Source organism: Cryptomeria japonica, chromosome 8, assembly GCF_030272615.1.
Source record: "Cryptomeria japonica chromosome 8, Sugi_1.0, whole genome shotgun sequence".
Classification (NCBI taxonomy): Eukaryota; Viridiplantae; Streptophyta; class Pinopsida; order Cupressales; family Cupressaceae; genus Cryptomeria; species Cryptomeria japonica.
Window position 1 is genome coordinate 479,373,167 of NC_081412.1, and position 17,363 is coordinate 479,390,529.

The 17,363-nt window shown below is 35.3% G+C and overlaps 1 protein-coding gene across 4 annotated transcripts; it reads left to right on the forward strand.

Annotated features, from left to right (window-relative positions):
• The first annotated feature begins 4,669 nt into the window (after positions 1 to 4,669).
• Positions 4,670 to 14,054, forward strand: LOC131043745 (uncharacterized). Of its 4 annotated transcripts, none has more exons than XM_059209479.1 (7): positions 4,670 to 5,234; positions 12,845 to 13,046; positions 13,148 to 13,225; positions 13,345 to 13,413; positions 13,522 to 13,599; positions 13,700 to 13,789; positions 13,895 to 14,054. In XM_059209479.1, exons 2-7 carry the CDS (start codon positions 12,942 to 12,944, stop codon positions 13,964 to 13,966), a joined length of 492 nt encoding a protein of 163 aa, XP_059065462.1. In that variant the 5' UTR covers positions 4,670 to 5,234; positions 12,845 to 12,941; the 3' UTR covers positions 13,967 to 14,054. The 4 variants fall into 4 exon arrangements, with proteins under 4 accessions (XP_059065462.1, XP_059065465.1, XP_059065464.1 ...); XM_059209482.1 differs by having other exon boundaries at positions 13,904 to 14,054; XM_059209481.1 differs by having other exon boundaries at positions 12,889 to 13,046.
• The last annotated feature ends 3,309 nt before the right edge of the window (positions 14,055 to 17,363 follow it).

Here is a 17,363-nt window from a genome sequence, read left to right on the forward strand (position 1 = left end):
ATCTGCTTTAGCATTTTAGATGTGAAGTTACAGATAGATTTTTATTACTGTTATTTTGTGAAAGTGATAGAAAATCTCTTAACCGAGTGGACTTAACAGTCTTATATGTAAATCCTCTAGCAAGGTGACATTCTTATTGAGTGTTTGAAATCCTTTGACAAGGTCACTTCTAACAAAGTGAAGATCCTAACAGATCTGAGGAAAATCCCTTAACCGGGTCACATCTAGCAATGTGTTTGTAATCTTTAATAGGATTTTCTTTTAACCGAGCATACTCTAGAAGAGTATATTTCTTAGTGGGTCCGAAATACCACAGTGGTTTTTCCCTATTTGGGTTTCCACGTTAAATCTGGTGTTATGAGGTTTATGATGTTTATATGCTTTTGAGTTTGCATGTTTGACAGTTTTGGTTATATTACTGATATATATGTTACCGAGGTTGAATTTGATGTTTTTATGGAAGATTATGTTTGTATGATTCACCCCCCCCCCCTCTCATCTTGTTGGCTATTGGATCTGTACTTATATTAAGTATCAGAACTATCAAGTACCCCCATGGTGACCAGATGTAAGTTGAGAAAGGATAATGAATCATTGATAGCAGATCAAACATTGTATAGATCTATGATTGGCAGTTTGTTATATCTTATTGCTTCTAGACCGGATATAGTGCAGGTTGTATGCATGGTGGCTAGATTTCAAGTTGCACCCAAATAGTCACATGTAAATGCAGTTAGGAGGACATTCTAGTATATACAAGGGGCACTTGATTATGGACTATGGTATCCCAAGCAAGGGGATTTTATCCTACATGCCTACACTGATGTTGATTGGCCAGACTACATTGATAACCAGAAGAGCACAAGTGGTGGTGCATTCTTCCTAGGTAACCAGTTGGTCTCATGACACAACAAGAAGCAAGATTTTGTTTCTCTATCTACTACTGAGGAAAAATATATTGTTTTTGCCACATGCTATTCTTAGGTGCTATGGATGAAGTAGACCCTCAAGGATATTCAGGTAGAGATGTCTAACCTCATTTCCATCTAGTGTGACAATTCCAGTGCAATTAACATATCAAAGAATCCGCTTATGCACTCAAGGACAAAACATATTGCCATAAAATATCATTTTCTCCAGGAGAAGGTGGTAGATCAAGAATTCAAGGTACACTATGTCCCTATAGGTGAACAAGTGTTTGATATCTTCACCAAGCCTCTACTAGTAAACACTTTTGAGTATTTGAGACACAAGTTAGGAGTAGTGTCACCTGCTTCATGCACTTAACTATGTATGAAGATCTATGGTTCAGGGGGAATTCATTATAAAATCTCCTATCTCTTGGACCATATGTTGGACATAGGGGGACATCAAGTGTTTATGATGCAGTAATGAAATGCTTGAACTTTTTGGTGTACTAGAAGAACAAACTGCAAAAGAAGGAAATTGTTGTAGGAATACCCAAGATAATTTCATGATTATCGGTATCTACTTTCTACTTTCCCACTTGGGAGCACTCATAGTACAATCACATTTGATTCTTATATGTTGTTGGTTGAGTGGATTATGGCCAAAGGGAGAGAATACACTGTATAACCGATGGAGAATGAATTAGATAGAAGGATGCCTCAACCCTTTGTCATTATTGTCAAAGGGGGAGAATGGTCAAATGGGTCGAATGAAGGAACTGAGTGTGTTGACATCAATGCCAAAAGGGGAGATTGTTGGCATTATGTTGTCATTGATGTCAACTGGTATGGAATGGACATCGATGAGTATGTAGTGGTGACCGGTATGGGTGAAGTAAGTAATTATGTCAACCAGTATGAAGGATAGAGTGTGTAAGTAGACACAAAAGTTATGTTACTGGTACACATGAAGTGCAACATCTATCGGTAAAATAGGACCACCGATAAGAAAGAAAATAAGAAAAGAAGAACAGAGGGATGTGATCACTCGTATACAAAGAGAAGTATAATGCAACTAGTAAATGGACTTAGTGGATGGACCAGCATGTTTGATGGAAGACCAAGTTGATCCACTGGCAAAGAAGAGGTCAGTAGGTATGAAGGTCCATCAATGAAGTTAGGTTATACCGATAAGGTGAGTTGAACCATTAGTAAGTCTTGGTCAGTGAAGGATTTCAAACTGACTTTGTAGTCTGAGCATAGGTGGATGTCGGCAAGGATGATAGGTGGAAATTAGGTGGTGAGCACGCAGAGGTCAGTGAAGTACTCATCGACGTAAAAGTTAACAAGCAAGTCAACATTAATGAACAACCCGCAAATCATGGGACGATGGAAGAATGTTGCAGCTCGAGGGAGACAAAGTGGCTAAGTAATTGAACTGACTTTATAGGACGATCTAATCCTTGTACTTGTTGGCTGAAGGAAATAGCCGAGCCATTAAAGGTGACTGACAGAGCAATGCCGGAAAGCATGTTGCAGATATCTAAAAATAGAAAACATTCATTGGAAGGCAAGGATATGGAAGTGCTATTTGACATGATGCAAATCATCTTTCCAAAAAAGTAGATTCGATCAAATTGGATATAGATTGATTTGGTAGAGGAAAACCCTAGCATGCCACTATTTGAATGTTGCTTTTGGCAAGAACCCTAACATACAAATATGTGAAATCAAGACTGAATATGTTGATGTTGGATGTGATTTGTGAGAGAGAAGAGAACTTGAGCAACAAAAGAGACTATTTGTCTAAGATTTCCTTCATAGAGAGTAAGAGTGTGGAGTTAGCATGTTGAACCGGTGTGAGGCTCTAACCGCCAGAGACAAAGCAACCAGTAAACTGTTACAGTATTAATAGTCAAGCGTACCGGTAAGGAGTAAATGGCTAGGAAAGCATCCAAGTGTGACACTGTGAAGTGTGAGGTTTAGAGAAAGAGAAGAAAGGTTGGGAGTAACCGGTAAGTGATCAGAGAGAGAAATCTAATAACCGATAGTAGAAGAAGCAGTGAAGAATAGGAGGTTGATAACATGCAGACATCAGTTGATCAGGTGTTGCATAACTCATTTGCAACTAGGTGCTATCATTGCATTAAATTTGTATTTCATTATATTACACCGAGTTGGTGCTTGGTGCAGGGGTTAGTGCTCCTTGAGTTGGTGCCCAAAATCAGTAGGGGTTGGTGCTCCTTGGATTGGTGCCCTAAATCATTGTAACCTGTTGTTTCATTGTGAGGCTGGATTGGAGTAGTATACTCCAACAGTATTTATCATCGAGGTTTTTCCCATATTGGGTTTTCCTCATACATCTAGTGTTGTGGGTCATGCATTTGTGTGTTTTCCTCTTTTGATATTCTCTCATATCTTACTGGTTTAATTGCTTAGTGTTTAGGTTGTTAACCAGTACTCAAAGCTTGGTTTAACAAGGAAAAGATTGTTGGAACCATTGATTCACCCCCCTCTCAGTGGTACATTGTGTTTAACAGTTGGGACCCTTTGAAAAACCCTGACTTTTACCTAATCATAAATATTCAAGGATTTTCAATAATTATTTGGTGATTGAATCTAATGAAAATAAATAAAGGGTGTTTCCAACTTGCGATTTTTCTATGTTTGTGAAAAAACTAAGATTTTAATAAGTTCTCAAAAATATTATGTTTTATATGTTGTTCCTCATTTCATCTTGCTATTTTTATATATATAATCAATTTATTATGATTTTATGTCATTAAATGATGTTAAACTAAACCTGATGTATTCACAAAACTAATTTACAAGTTCTATTTTATTAATATGGTGTAAATATAATTATATGTATATATATGATTGGTACAAGTGCTATGAACGAGATCACTCCCATATACATTAAATCACAAAAAAAAGTAGTACCAATATAGGTTATTTGAAGTTTTGTGGTGCAACAATGTTCATAGACCTTTTGATATTTCTAATGTTTGCTTGAATCATGAAGGATGACTCACACATTAATAGTTTAAGGAGATGATTTCAATCAAGCTTTCCCCACTAATTTTGGCATATAATGAATAGCTTGTGGATTTGAGGCACTATCATCTCTCTAGCACACTGGCATTCCACATCCAAAATCAAATAGATGCCATATTTGAATAAAGCTGATATTTCTATAAATGCAAGTATATGGATTTTTGCTTAATTTTTTTAAAACAAATGTGGGTTTATCCAACATCTTATTCAATAACTATGCTTCAAGTTCCAAATGACTATTAGAAGAAACATCAAAATATTTAGTACAAAGAATTATATCAAGTCTCAAAACTTACAAATAAGATTTAAAAGCATGAAATTTAGATTTAATTTTTTTGCCACTTGTTTCTACATGTAAAATAAAATAGAAATAAAAATACAAAAAAAAATAAAATCATTTATTTATAAAGTTCTTATTGTTGAAGTCGATGTTGGCATGGTTAAGTTGTAGTGTTGTTCTTGTCATCAAGGTTCAAGCCCTATTGGGATGTTATTGTTGATTTATTATATTTGGGATGAGGTCCCTTGTTTGTGACCTCACCGATTCATAGCTTCGAAATCAAAAGCGTTTACCCCTCATTTTTTAAATTAAGAAAAAATATAGATTGTCCACATTGACTCATGAAAACAAATTAAAGAAGAAAGATATAACTAATAGTTAACTTTTATAGGATGAAATATAAAAAACCAATGTAATGGCGATTTTTTACGGTTCTCGCAGACAGGATAGGTGGGGTGATATTGCAGTGACAGATCCTCCCCCACCTATCAATCCTTTCGATATTGATCATATACCTCAGTGTGTTTTGATGAATTGGCGTTTTGGTGGATTGAGCTTCGGAAGCAGTTTCTTCATGGCATAAAGATTGTGATTTTAATGGTCCTTGTTTTAAATTCAAGGGTTTTGTGGCTCCTCCGGTTTCTCTTATAGAAGAAGGCAGAAGAGGAAGCATACTTCAAAGTCCAATAGATCTTGATCTATATGGAATGGGAGGTCGGGGGAAAATTTGGATTCCAAGGGAGAATTTTCAATGTGAATCTTTGGATCCCAAAGGCGACGAGGGTAAATATATTAACCCTAATTTTCTTCAAAATGGAATTGAGAAAGAGATCCCACCTCAAGTTTGGGTTTCGATTCCATTAATCAACATAGAGGGGGAGTTGTTGGTCCTCAAGGCTTGAGATTTACAAACCTACATAATTATTTTTCAGATCTGGGGAGAGTCAATCTCCTTGTCACATCTTCATCAGCAAATCCAGTCAAATTAGGTTGGTTCTCTATTTTGTCAGGTGCTATCCTCCAACAATATTGTTCTTATTTTTTATTCTGAGAAGGCAAAAGCTAGGGTTTTAGAACATATCTTTTATTGGTTTAAACATAATTTGGTCTTCGTTTTTCCATGGTGTCCTATTTTCCCCTTCACAAAATTTATTGGAATGAATGCCAATATGGTTTTCCCTTCCCAATTTACCCTTTGAATTTTTGGATCCAACGATTCTTCAGGCTCCAAGAATTCTTTTAGATCTTATTTGATGTTTGATGGTTTTTTCATGGATGGTTTTTTTTGGTTAAAATCAGTGTTTTGGTTGAATTGGGGAAATATTTACCTCAATCTTTGAACATTTGTTCTAAGAATGAGACTTGGCGTCAATCTATTGTTAAGGATTTAGCTTATTTCAAACAAATTGATATTGTTCTTGATGCAGATTTGTTTCTTCACTTTAAAAATAAGGCTTCTTCATGTTCAAAGTGGGATCTCTATCTACAAAAAATGTCCCTTGATAAATATTAGGATATTCCTATAAATGGAGATATGCCTCCCCCCGCAACTCGAGAAGTGATCCTCCGGTGGTGAGATCTAAATCAGTCTCTTTAAATGTTGACGCCCCTCCAGTTCCTAAGAATATGCCTCCTTTGGTGTCATCTCCTAATATTGAGAAACCTCTTTTGAATAGAGAAGCTTCTCTACAGTCTTCATATCAAAATGTTCTTTTCGATTCAAGCTTTGTTCTTGATATGCCAAAACATGGATCTTTTGAGATGGGAAGCTTAGATGGGAATAAGGTTTCTGAGTTGGCTTCTGAAGTTCAAAAAAATGTAGGAGGCATTAAGGGGGACAAGATCGATGATTTACCAGAAAGGGTTATCCACACCTTCGAGTAGATTGATTTACAATTAAACTCTAGTTTGGACATTCAACCCTCTAAAAATACTTTTGCTATTGGAATCAAGGAGCACTGAGAGGGGGGGATGAATCAGTGTTTTGTAATCCTTAACATTATTAATCTGATTCTTCAACCATCTAATACAAATCAACAAAATAAAGATGCAAACACATAAGGAAAATATCCACAACACCATAACACCAGGATTTTTACGTGGAAACCCGGTTAAGGGAAAAACCATGGTGGGATTGAGACCCACAATATTAATATACTCTATAATAAGTATAGAAATAATATATAAGGGGAATGCAAATGCATTCAAGCACACTACCTAGAGCTCACTACTCAATTTACAATAAGGGCTACAACCCCGGAAGGTTCACTACCTTAAAAAATATTACAAAAGATAATTGGAATGTTTGAACTGATAAACAACATCTACAAATGCCAATATATAGTTCCGGTTAAGCACAAAGTACACTTCTCTGCTATACTACTCTGTTCTACCATTTTGTTGTATTTCAAAGCACAAATGCTTTACTTGTGCACGTGAAACTACGCATAATCGCTCACAAATGCTTTCCACACAACCACTGATATCAAAAATGACAATATCAATCGTTCTTATATATCCACAACATCAAATTAGGTCTTCTACATGTCGGCCCAAAAACACATAACACACAAATGAAACGTGTTCTCCAAGTCAGCTAAATCCAAACCAAAATAATCATGCAGACCAAAAAAACTTTTCAACACACTTCCCACATGTTGGCTAAACATTCTCAAACACAATTACAACCACAAAAATCGATCCACATAATCCGCACAATGATTAACCACACGAGACTGCTAATGAATGTTGTTCTACCCAAAAACCTATATACCGGACCTTCCAACTCATTCAAGAATTATCACCAAAGGCCACAAACCAGGAATAAGGTAAATAACACTTCCATAAAGCTTCCCACAGATCCGTAACCCAAAATATTCAATACAAGTGAAACGCCAACCAAATTACTACATACTACCGAATGTCCTATTCTATCTCAATGGACCTCATGAAATCTCAATCACACTTACGGTATGAACAATGGGTAAAAGCACAAAGTTGTGTCACACTTTGATAAAGGAAATGGCCAATGCTAATTCAACTTTTTAAATTGAATCAATAGAAAGTAAAATATATGTTTTGAATTTTGAAATGATGTAAACTAATAAAATGTATATTTTTTGGTATTTTATGTTTGTAATTTTATTTTAAATTAAAAAAAATTATTTGAATATACTTAAAAAACAAACACTATAACTTAGTTGCTGATAAAAATGCTGAAATTGAAGTTACACGAAGCGTCACACTTTATATAGTAAATTTTACCTTTTTTTCTTCAATTTTTTTGTGTATATTGATAACTTGAAACTTTAGTGCAAAAATATATTTCTAATTATTTATTGTGTATATATATTTTTCAATAAATTTGAAAAGTTGCGTTTACTGAAATATAACTCTTTCCATTTGGTGTCACCCTTTTTCTTAATTATTTATCCAAATTAGAAATGAATTATACCATCTTGACATATACTCTCTTCTCTAGTGCTTTTATTTTTTTCAAAAAATTTAAATAAATTCTATTATTTTTTTGTTACAAGATAATAAACCTTATATTTTAGTGCTAATGACCTACTTTCAATAAAAATGAAATATAAAATATGAAAAATAATTAAAATATTAAAGATATATATTTTGGAAAATTCACTTATAGATCTATAAAAGGGTATTTTTATATTTCAAAAAATATATTATTTATAAGAGTAGGAGTTGTTTGAACATTGAGTTTTTCAAAAAATATAAAAATAAATGGTAATTAGACCCAAAGTGGTATAAAATATAGATTTAGTAGACAATTCCAATTGGAAAAGTTGTGGCCCATATAAAAGATAGCTATAATTAATCTCTATAGACCATATGTTTGACTAAAATTAATTTTTAGTTAGAATTACTTAAATTTAGTTGTACTGATAAGTTGGCCTGAAACATGACACACTTTTGTGCTTTTACCCCAGATCATGAACTGTAGATGGGATTTTTGACATTAGTATCCATCAATGACAACATCTAATCATCTATGTAGTGTCTCTTGCCAACAATCTCCCCCTTTGGCATTGATGGCAACACTTAGTGAAAAATTATTGTGTTGGACTAAAACCAAAATACTATACACTGCAACCAAGAGTCCAAAATTGCAAAACTCCAAGAGACTCCCCCTAAGCTTATTACAACATTTTTCACTCTTCTACACTCCCCCTTTGACAACAATGGCAAAGATGGGGTTCCAGATGTCAAATTTAAGCCAAAATTCTATATACATATGTACACACAATCCTTACTTACTAAAACTTGAAGACATTTGCATAAGTATTCTTCAATGAATCCAAGTGGCTATCCCAACCCTTCTTGAGGCATTCTAAAATCGTTATAAGGCCACTGAACATATATGCTTGTGTCTCTGTTGCTTTGAGATCTGAAGGATCATCACTAGCCTGGGAATCCTTAACATTTGTCAAGGCACTAAGCATAGTATCTCACTTAGGAGTAATATGACTTCGAAGATCACTAACCTTGCCAATTATTCTTTCCTTGTCATGAATCAAACCCTTGATTTTGTCAAGTAAATATATTCCTTGATCTTCATCACTATTCAAAGAAACTAACAAGGGATCAACTGACATAGATATCTGGGCTAGCTCATCCTCATGCTCCTTAGACTTTTTCTCTATACCCTTAGTGAGTTTTGACAGAGATAGGCATGATTTGTAGATGTTTCCTCCTTCTGATAATGCATCCTGAACATTATTAACACTAGTGTCCAATGTAGCTCTATCATCTACAATCATCCTCTTCAATGTCTAGAGCCTTTTGGCATTGAACTCATTTTGAACCTTCACCTCAATAGATTTATCAAATGATTCAAAGTGAGTATCCACAAAATTGATCAAACTTTTCAATTGTCTGAATGGGGTCTCTGAAGTGCTCTTCTGAAATGTGGGCATGAGTTTTTCCAGAACAACGAATGTCAGGGTTAGCAACTCATTGTCTTCAGTGTGAGTCTTTAGGAGATCTTCACTAGCCTTAGCTTGAGCCAAAGATGCTAATTGAAGCTTCTAGATGGGGGACATAGAGGCAAGGTTGATTTGACCTTGTATAAATTTTGGATCATCAATAACTTTCTTTCCCTTCACTGCCCCTATAGTGTCTCTTGCTTTATTTTCAACTTCAACCTTAACCTCCACCTTCTCCATCTCTGCATCACCATCCTTCTTAATTATCTCAATAGGATCAACAATGTCAACTGGAGGATTCTGAGCATCCTCGGGCTAATTTTCTTTCATCTATCGGACTTCAGCTTGGGCTTGATCAAGATCCTCAAGTGCCATAATACGTTATTTTTTAATACTACCGGAATCCATTGATTCACTTTCCCAAATCCTCCTCAAGCTATTAGGCTTCTTTCAAGAAACTAGGCTCTGATACCAATTGTTGGAATCAAGGAACACTGAGAGGGGGGGTGAGTTAGTGCTCTAGAATCTGTAACATTATTAATCTCATTCTTCAACCATCCAATACAAATCAATAAAAGAAAGATGCAAACACATAAGGTAAATATCCACAACACCATAACAAGTAGTTTTTTACTTAGAAACACAGTTAAGGGAAAAACCATGGTGGAATTGAGACCCACAATATTAATATACTATGTTAGAAACATAGAAATATTACATAACAGGAATGCACATGCATTTAGGAACACTACCTAGAGCTCACTACTCAATTTACAATAAGGACTACGACCCCAAAAGGCTCACTGCCTTACAAAAGATTATAAAAGATAATTGGAATGTTTAAATTGATAAACAACATCCACAAATGCCAAAATACAGTTCCGGTTAAGCACAAAGTACACTTCTCTGCTACATTGCTCTGTTCTGTTGTATTCCAGAGCACAAATCCTTTACTTGTGCACTTGAAACTGCACATGATTGCTCACAAAATCTTTCCACACAACCACCGATATAAAAAATGAAAATATCAATCATTCTTATATATTTGCAATATCAAATTAGGTCTTCTACATGTCGGCCAAAAAATGCATAACACATAAATGAAATGTGTTCTCCAAGTCGGCTAAATCCGAACCAAAATAATCATGTAGACCAAAAAGAGTTTTCCACACATTTCCCACATGCTAGCTAAACATTCTCAAATACAATTAAAACCACCAAAATCGATTTACATAATCCGCACAATGATTAACCACACGAGAGTACTGATGAACGTTGTTCTACCCAAAGACCTATATACCAAACCTTCCAACTCACTAAATAATTATCACTAGAGGCCACAAACCAGGAATAAGGTAAATAACACTTTCATAAAGCTTCCCACAGATCCGAAACCCAAAATATTCAATAGAAGTGAAACGCCAACCAAATTACTGCATACTACCAGATGTCTTGTTCTATCTCATCGGACCTCACCAAAGCTTAATCACACTTCCAATATGAACAAATCATGAACTGTGGATGGGATTTCTGGCATCAGTTTCCATCAATGACAATATTTAATAATTTATGCAGTGTCTCTTTCCAACAATCTCCCTCTTTGGCATTGATTGCAACACTTAGTGAAAAATGACTAAGTGTCAAACTAAAACCAAAATACTATACACTACAACCAAGAGTCTGAAATTGCAAAAATCCAAGAGACTCCCCCTAAGCTTATTACAACATTTTTCACTCTTCTACACTCCCCCTTTGATATCAATGGAAAAGATGGGGTTCTGAATGCCAAAATTTAAGCCAAAATTCTATATACATATATAAACACAGTCCTTACAAAAACTTGAAGACATCTGCATAAGTATTCTTCAATGAATCCAAGTGGCTATCCCAACCCTTCTTGAGGTATTCTAAAATCATTATATAAGCCCACTGAATAGATATGCTCATGTCTCTATTGCTTTGAGATCTAAAGGATCACTAGTGGCTTGAGCATCCTTAGAATTTATCAAGGCACTAAGCATAGTATCCAACTTAGGAGTAATATGACTCTGAAGATCACTAACCTTGCCAATTATTCTTTCCCTATCATGACTCAAACCCTTGATTTTGTCAAGTAAAGATATAACTTGATCTTCATGACTATTTAGAGAAATTGACAAGGGATCAACTGACTGAGATATTTGGGCTAGCTCATCCTCATGCTCAGAAATTTTATCTATATCCTTAGTGAATTTTGACAAAGATAGGCATGATTTGTAGATGTTTCCTCCTTCTGATAATGCATCATGAACATTCTTAACACAAGTGTCCAATGTAGCTCTATCATCTGCAATCATCCTCTTCATTGTTCGGAGCCTTTTGGCATTGAACTCATTTCGAACCTTCACCTCAACAAATTTATCAAATGATTCAAAGTGAGTGTCCACTAAATTGATCAAACTTTTCAATTGTTTGGATGGGGTGTCTAAAGTGCTCTTTTGAAATATAGGCATGAGTTTTTCCAAAACACCGGATGATAGGGTAAGAAGCTCACTATCTTCAATGTGAGACTTTAGAGGATCTTAAGTGGCCTTAGCTTGAGCACAAGATGCTAATTGAAGCTTCTGTATGGGGAATATCAAGGCAAGGTTGACTGGACCTTGTATAAATTCTAGATCATCAATAACTTGCTTGCCCTTCACTGCCCCCATAGTGTCTCTGGCTTCAATTTCAACTTCAGCCTTAAGCTCCACCTTCTCCATCTTTGCATCATCATCCTTCTCAGTTGCACCAATAGGATCAACAGTTTCAACCAGAGTATTTTGAGCATCCTCAGTCTCATTTGCTTTCATCTGCCGAACCTTAGCTTGGGCTTGATCAAGATCCTCAAGTGCCACAATAAGTTGTTGTTGAATGCTACTCGAATCCATTGATTCACTTTCCTGGATCCTCCTCAAGCTATTAGGCTTATTTTGAGGAACTAGGCTCTAGGCTAGTGCAGGATCATGAGGGGCCAAAAAGTGGCGATGTAAAAAAAATAGCCTTCTCCACTCGCCTAAAAACGCAAAAATTCGTGTTGAATTTTTGCTTGGCCTGGGTGTTAGTACACCTTGGCATGGTAAACACCTAAGCAAATCGAATATCTGATTTTTATAGGTAATTTTAAATTAAAAAATAAATTATATAATATATAATACATTATATTATATAATATATAATTATATTATATAATATAATATTATATAATATATATATAATATATTATTATATTATTATATAATACGTATTATATAATATAATAATATATTATATAATATAATGTTATTTTAAATTAATTTAAGTATAAAAATCGGATATCCGATTTTCTAAGACAATATAATTAGACTGTGACAACCAGTGAGTTTTTTGTAACCCATGAGTGCACGATTTTTTTGGAATTTGATATCCGGTTAAACCCAATATCTAGTTATTGGACCCAAATTTGCTAAAAAAATACATTAAAAAGTAGGATTTTTATTGTTTTCAATCATTTTCATTCAATTTTTGTATTTTTTTAATGTTTATTTGTTTTTTCATTGAAAATATGGTTTTTTTCATGAAAACTAGGTTTTTTTAAATCAAATACAAAACTATTCAAATTTGTTAAGTAAATTCAATTGTTTACATTCAATTAGGTTAAAAGTGGGGGATAATAGTGAAAACGTATGCTTGGGTCCAGTTGGACAGCCTGTTGATCCTCCTACGCACAATGCAGATTATGAGGTGCATGAGATGCATGATGCACCAAATGTTATGACACAAACTGGAGGATACCCTAAGGAGTCCCCGCATGCTAGAGGCGAGGAGGCACCTTCATCATACATTGATGATGTAGTGGTAAGATTTGTATTTTCACAGGTCATTCTATATTTTAAATGAATATTTATAATCTAGATAATATTAAGTACTAATTTTTATTTACATGGTCTATTTAACAGTTGATGACCAAGGAGGAGTTGACACAGATCCAGGAGAGCACCTTGACAACCATTTCATTTGGCCTTGATAGCTTGATGGTACATATATTATTGCACCTAATCGTTTGTATTTTATTGTACATACATGCTCATCATTTATATTGGTATTAATTAGATTATGTATCAACTTGCATGTATATCTTATTTTACTCTTGTAGGGTACAAGCAGCACGATTGCGAGGCTGTGTAATTTAGGATCTGGTAGTGCAGTTGGAGATAAGGGAAAGGTAATTGAATGCAAATATGATTGAATTAATAGTTTAAATAACTTATAGTGATTATACACGTCTAGACATAGATTGATAGTTTCATATACTTGTTGTGTATATGTACAGAGAATTCTTGGCTTCACATCCTTGTTGACTACACCCAGTATACTTGAAGATGAAGAAGAAGAGATGCCTCTAGTACATGTGTGTTTATTTTATTTTGTGTTTAGTAGATATAATTTGTTATTATCAGTGACAATTATATGCTAACTTGTATCAATGTCATGTTTGTGAACATATGTAGGTTGTGTATGAAAATATTGAAAACATACCTCCTCTACCGAAGACATACATCAAGAGTCATGCAAAGCCGAAGAGAAAACGTGGAGATGAGGTAAACAATAATAGTTCAATTATAGTTCATTTTTATGTTAACTTTTCAAATGTGAGTTATATAATATAACTAATCTTAATCGTGGTTTGTTTTTTCTTGTGCAAGATCCTTCAGAGCCGAGCAGTGCGACGAAGAGGATCGATTTTGATGATCCATCAACAGCTTAGGATGTTATAGATAGTTTTGGGATGCTTACATATCTAGTTGGAATGCATATTTTGTATATGGACATACATTCACATATATAGACATACATTTTGTTTGAGTTGGTGTTTATGCCATATTTGTGTATGGACATACACTTATAATCATTTGATATTTTTACATATACAGTGTTGTCATCAATTTTAGCACGGCCAAAATCATGAGGCAACCCTATGAAACTGGTCTATTTCATACCTTACAATCTCCGAGAGAGCTTGATCAACTCCGTCGGTTATCTCATTTAGCTTTTTGCTTTTCATTTTTATTGTTTTTAAGTTTTTAAGATTTGCAGTTTTCCCTATAGGTTAGACTTTAAAATTTGACCTACAGGGTTCCTTCTTTTCAAAGGGAATTGCACATCGGACTTTAAAGTCCGATGTGCAAAGGTTTGATTTTCCCCTGCAGATCGGACTTTAAAGTCCAACCTGCAAGGTCCTTAAACCTGCAAGTCGGACTTTAAAGTCCCAACTGCATGTTGTTTTTCATGGCGTGCATGTCGGACTTTAAAGTCCAACTTGCAAGAGGTTAGTCTTGCATGATGGACTTTAAATTCCGACATGCACCACACAATTAACCATTAATGATCGCATTTATTGCTAATTTTGAGGTTTATTTATTAATCATTTGAGGTTATTTCTTCATTTTGTTTTGAGTTTTCTCCTCTGCTCGTGAATTTGACTTTGATTCATCGCCAGTCACTTGATTTTCTTCAGCCGCGTGGATTCAGGTAGGGTTTTGTTTGTTTTATAGTTTTTCTTTTCCTTTCGAGGGCATTCATTTTTCTGTTGTCGAGGGCACTCATTTTTTTTTTTGTTGTCGGAGGGCAATCGAACATTGAAATCCGATTTCTCTTAAACCTTCTCTTCGGGTTGAGGGCAATTAGATTTTATTGTCCGATTTCCCTTTGATCCATTATACGTTCCCCCCTCTCCCCTCGCCTACAAGTTGGGCTTTAAAACTCGACATGCAGGCTGATATACAGAGATAACTCTCTGCATATCGGACTTTAAATCCTGATATGAAGGAGGGTAAACCTCACATATTGGACTTTAAAGTCCGATATGCAAGAGGAGATTATCTGATTGACATGTTGGGCTTTAAAACCCGACATGTCAATTGATTGCCCTTCCCCAACACATCGGACTTTAAAGTCCGATGTGCTAGTCTTTCAAATGATTTACATCCGCACATCGGACTTTAAAGTGCGATGTGCTAATGATTTTTCCTACCTTGCACATCGGACTTTAAAGTCCGATGTGCCGATGACTTCCCCCAATTCGCACATCGGACATTAAAGTCTAATATGCAAGTAAAGATGTTTTATCCTTGCAGACCGGACTTTAAAGTCTGATGTGCAAATTTTGACTCCTAAGTTGCAGATCAGAATTTTTTCCCCGACCTGTAATTTTTGACAGTTTTGCTCCCAAGCCTGTTCTGAGTCCGATTGATAAAATTTGGTTTTATTGATGATGATAACTGTCAAAGAAGCTAATCCTTAGTGTTTAATGTAGTCATTTGCAAATGTCAAGGCCCACTCAAGACAAATCAGAGCCTTCTCTGAGTTAGTTGGAATCTTCACCGGATAAAACATCAGCAAAGAAGATGAAGTACAAGTATGATAAGTACTTGAATTTGATCCTGGAAAGTTCAGTAGATTCAAACATCAAGGAGATCAAAGATACAAAAATTGGTCATTTTAGTATGTAGGAATTTATTGATTGAGTTGAGAAAGCTCATTCCCGCCTAACAAACTTGATCAAATCTGAGTTGCATAAATATGCTTCCTTCCCAGTTGCAGCTCATGATCTGGATTTTGTACTTGTAGTAGCGGATCACTTCGATCTGAATACAAGACAGGTTAGGGATGCTGATCAAAATGTGATCATGACTTTGGATAGTGTTTTCTTCAACAATGTTTTCAAAGGTTCTTCAATTGAGGAAGTAGCCGATATTTCTCAAGAAAGTGCTCAGGAGTACTATGAGAAAAATGAGGTCAAGTGCAAGAAAGTGATCAATACAGTGTACCTCTCTGCTGCTAGAAATTCTACCACCTCATGATGGCCTAAGTATTTCCACAGAAGTGACTTCAATGAGGAGTACAATGATATGGTCACCATGTTGGCAAGAGTGAAGGGTTTAAAGGATTCTCATTACTTTCAAAGCTGGATGTGTTATTACATAACTATAATCAAGAAAGGGGCTCCTACGATTGATTGGGGTGAGCAGATCAGTGATGCACGTTGCGCATAGTTAAAAGAAGTCAAAGTGACATTGACATTTTATATGACCTCTTACTTGGTTTATGCAGCTGCTTCTATGAGGCAATATCCAAGTTTATCTACCAAAGGTGACAAGAGATTAGTACCTATATGGGAATACTATGATCAACTCACGATCAAGAATCAAGGTAGCCATTTTAGGAGAGTCAATGATGCCTTATTTGCTATGTGGAAGTGCATGTTTGATAAAAGCCTACAAAAGAAAAGATTATCAAAGGCTGTATATAATAGGATGTCTCATTTTGGATGCATTTTTCTTCAGTTTCCAATGTTCACTTACATCCGGATTGGATGTTTCTTAGGTGAACCCTTCATTTTACCAAGGTATCCTTATGATAAGATCATCCTCATGGAATTGTGTCAAAAACTGATCTATGTGCATGAAAAGCAATCGCAAGCACATAAGACCGGATTGAAGTTCCCAGAACCTATTTGCAGGTACTCGGTTTTGACAAATCCCAAGGCCAAAAAACATGGAGGAAGAAATGCAATGGAATACTATAAGAAGATTCAAGGCACGAAATAATTTTGATTTTTGTGGCATGAAGAACATGTTGGGACTCATAAAATTTGAGTATTTTGAGAGGACCATTTCAAAATTTTGCTCTGCACTTTCAAAGGACCACCTAATGAGTCAATCTGAGAGGCCTACTTTGAGGGCATGTAAAATGGAGCCAGTTGATTATTAAGGGGTAAGGCCTTGGAAACTTGTTGTACACCTTTAATTTAAGCTATGCAATGTTCTACAACTTTCAGATTTTAGTTTAGCTCAGTTTATCAAGTACCCTTTTCAAGGGGTGGACTGAAAGTTGTTCTATGCACATATTCAGATTTTATTAAGTGGCCTAATTTGAGGCTTTGCATTTCATGACCAATTTCTCTTCATGTTGAAATTAAAATTACATTGAATTGTATGCATATAGGTAAGTCCACATGTTAATTTTCAAGTCCCCATGAATCCATTTTCTCAGTTTGGTAAGTTCAATCCATTTGCAGTTTGTATTGTTTGCATAGGTCCCTGTTTCAGCAGCTAGTCAGAGCACCACTTTGCACGTGTAAAATTTGCCCCGGTGAATTTCATGTCAGGATGT

Bases quoted from the DNA above. Each gene is read 5' to 3' on its own strand.
- LOC131043745 (XM_059209479.1), top strand. From the start codon at position 12,942: ATGCATGATGCACCAAATGTTATGACACAAACTGGAGGATACCCTAAG. The intron at 13,047-13,147 runs GTAAGATTTGTA...TCTATTTAACAG, and splicing joins CATACATTGATGATGTAGTG to TTGATGACCAAGGAGGAGTT. The intron at 13,790-13,894 runs GTAAACAATAAT...TTCTTGTGCAAG, and splicing joins AGAGAAAACGTGGAGATGAG to ATCCTTCAGAGCCGAGCAGT.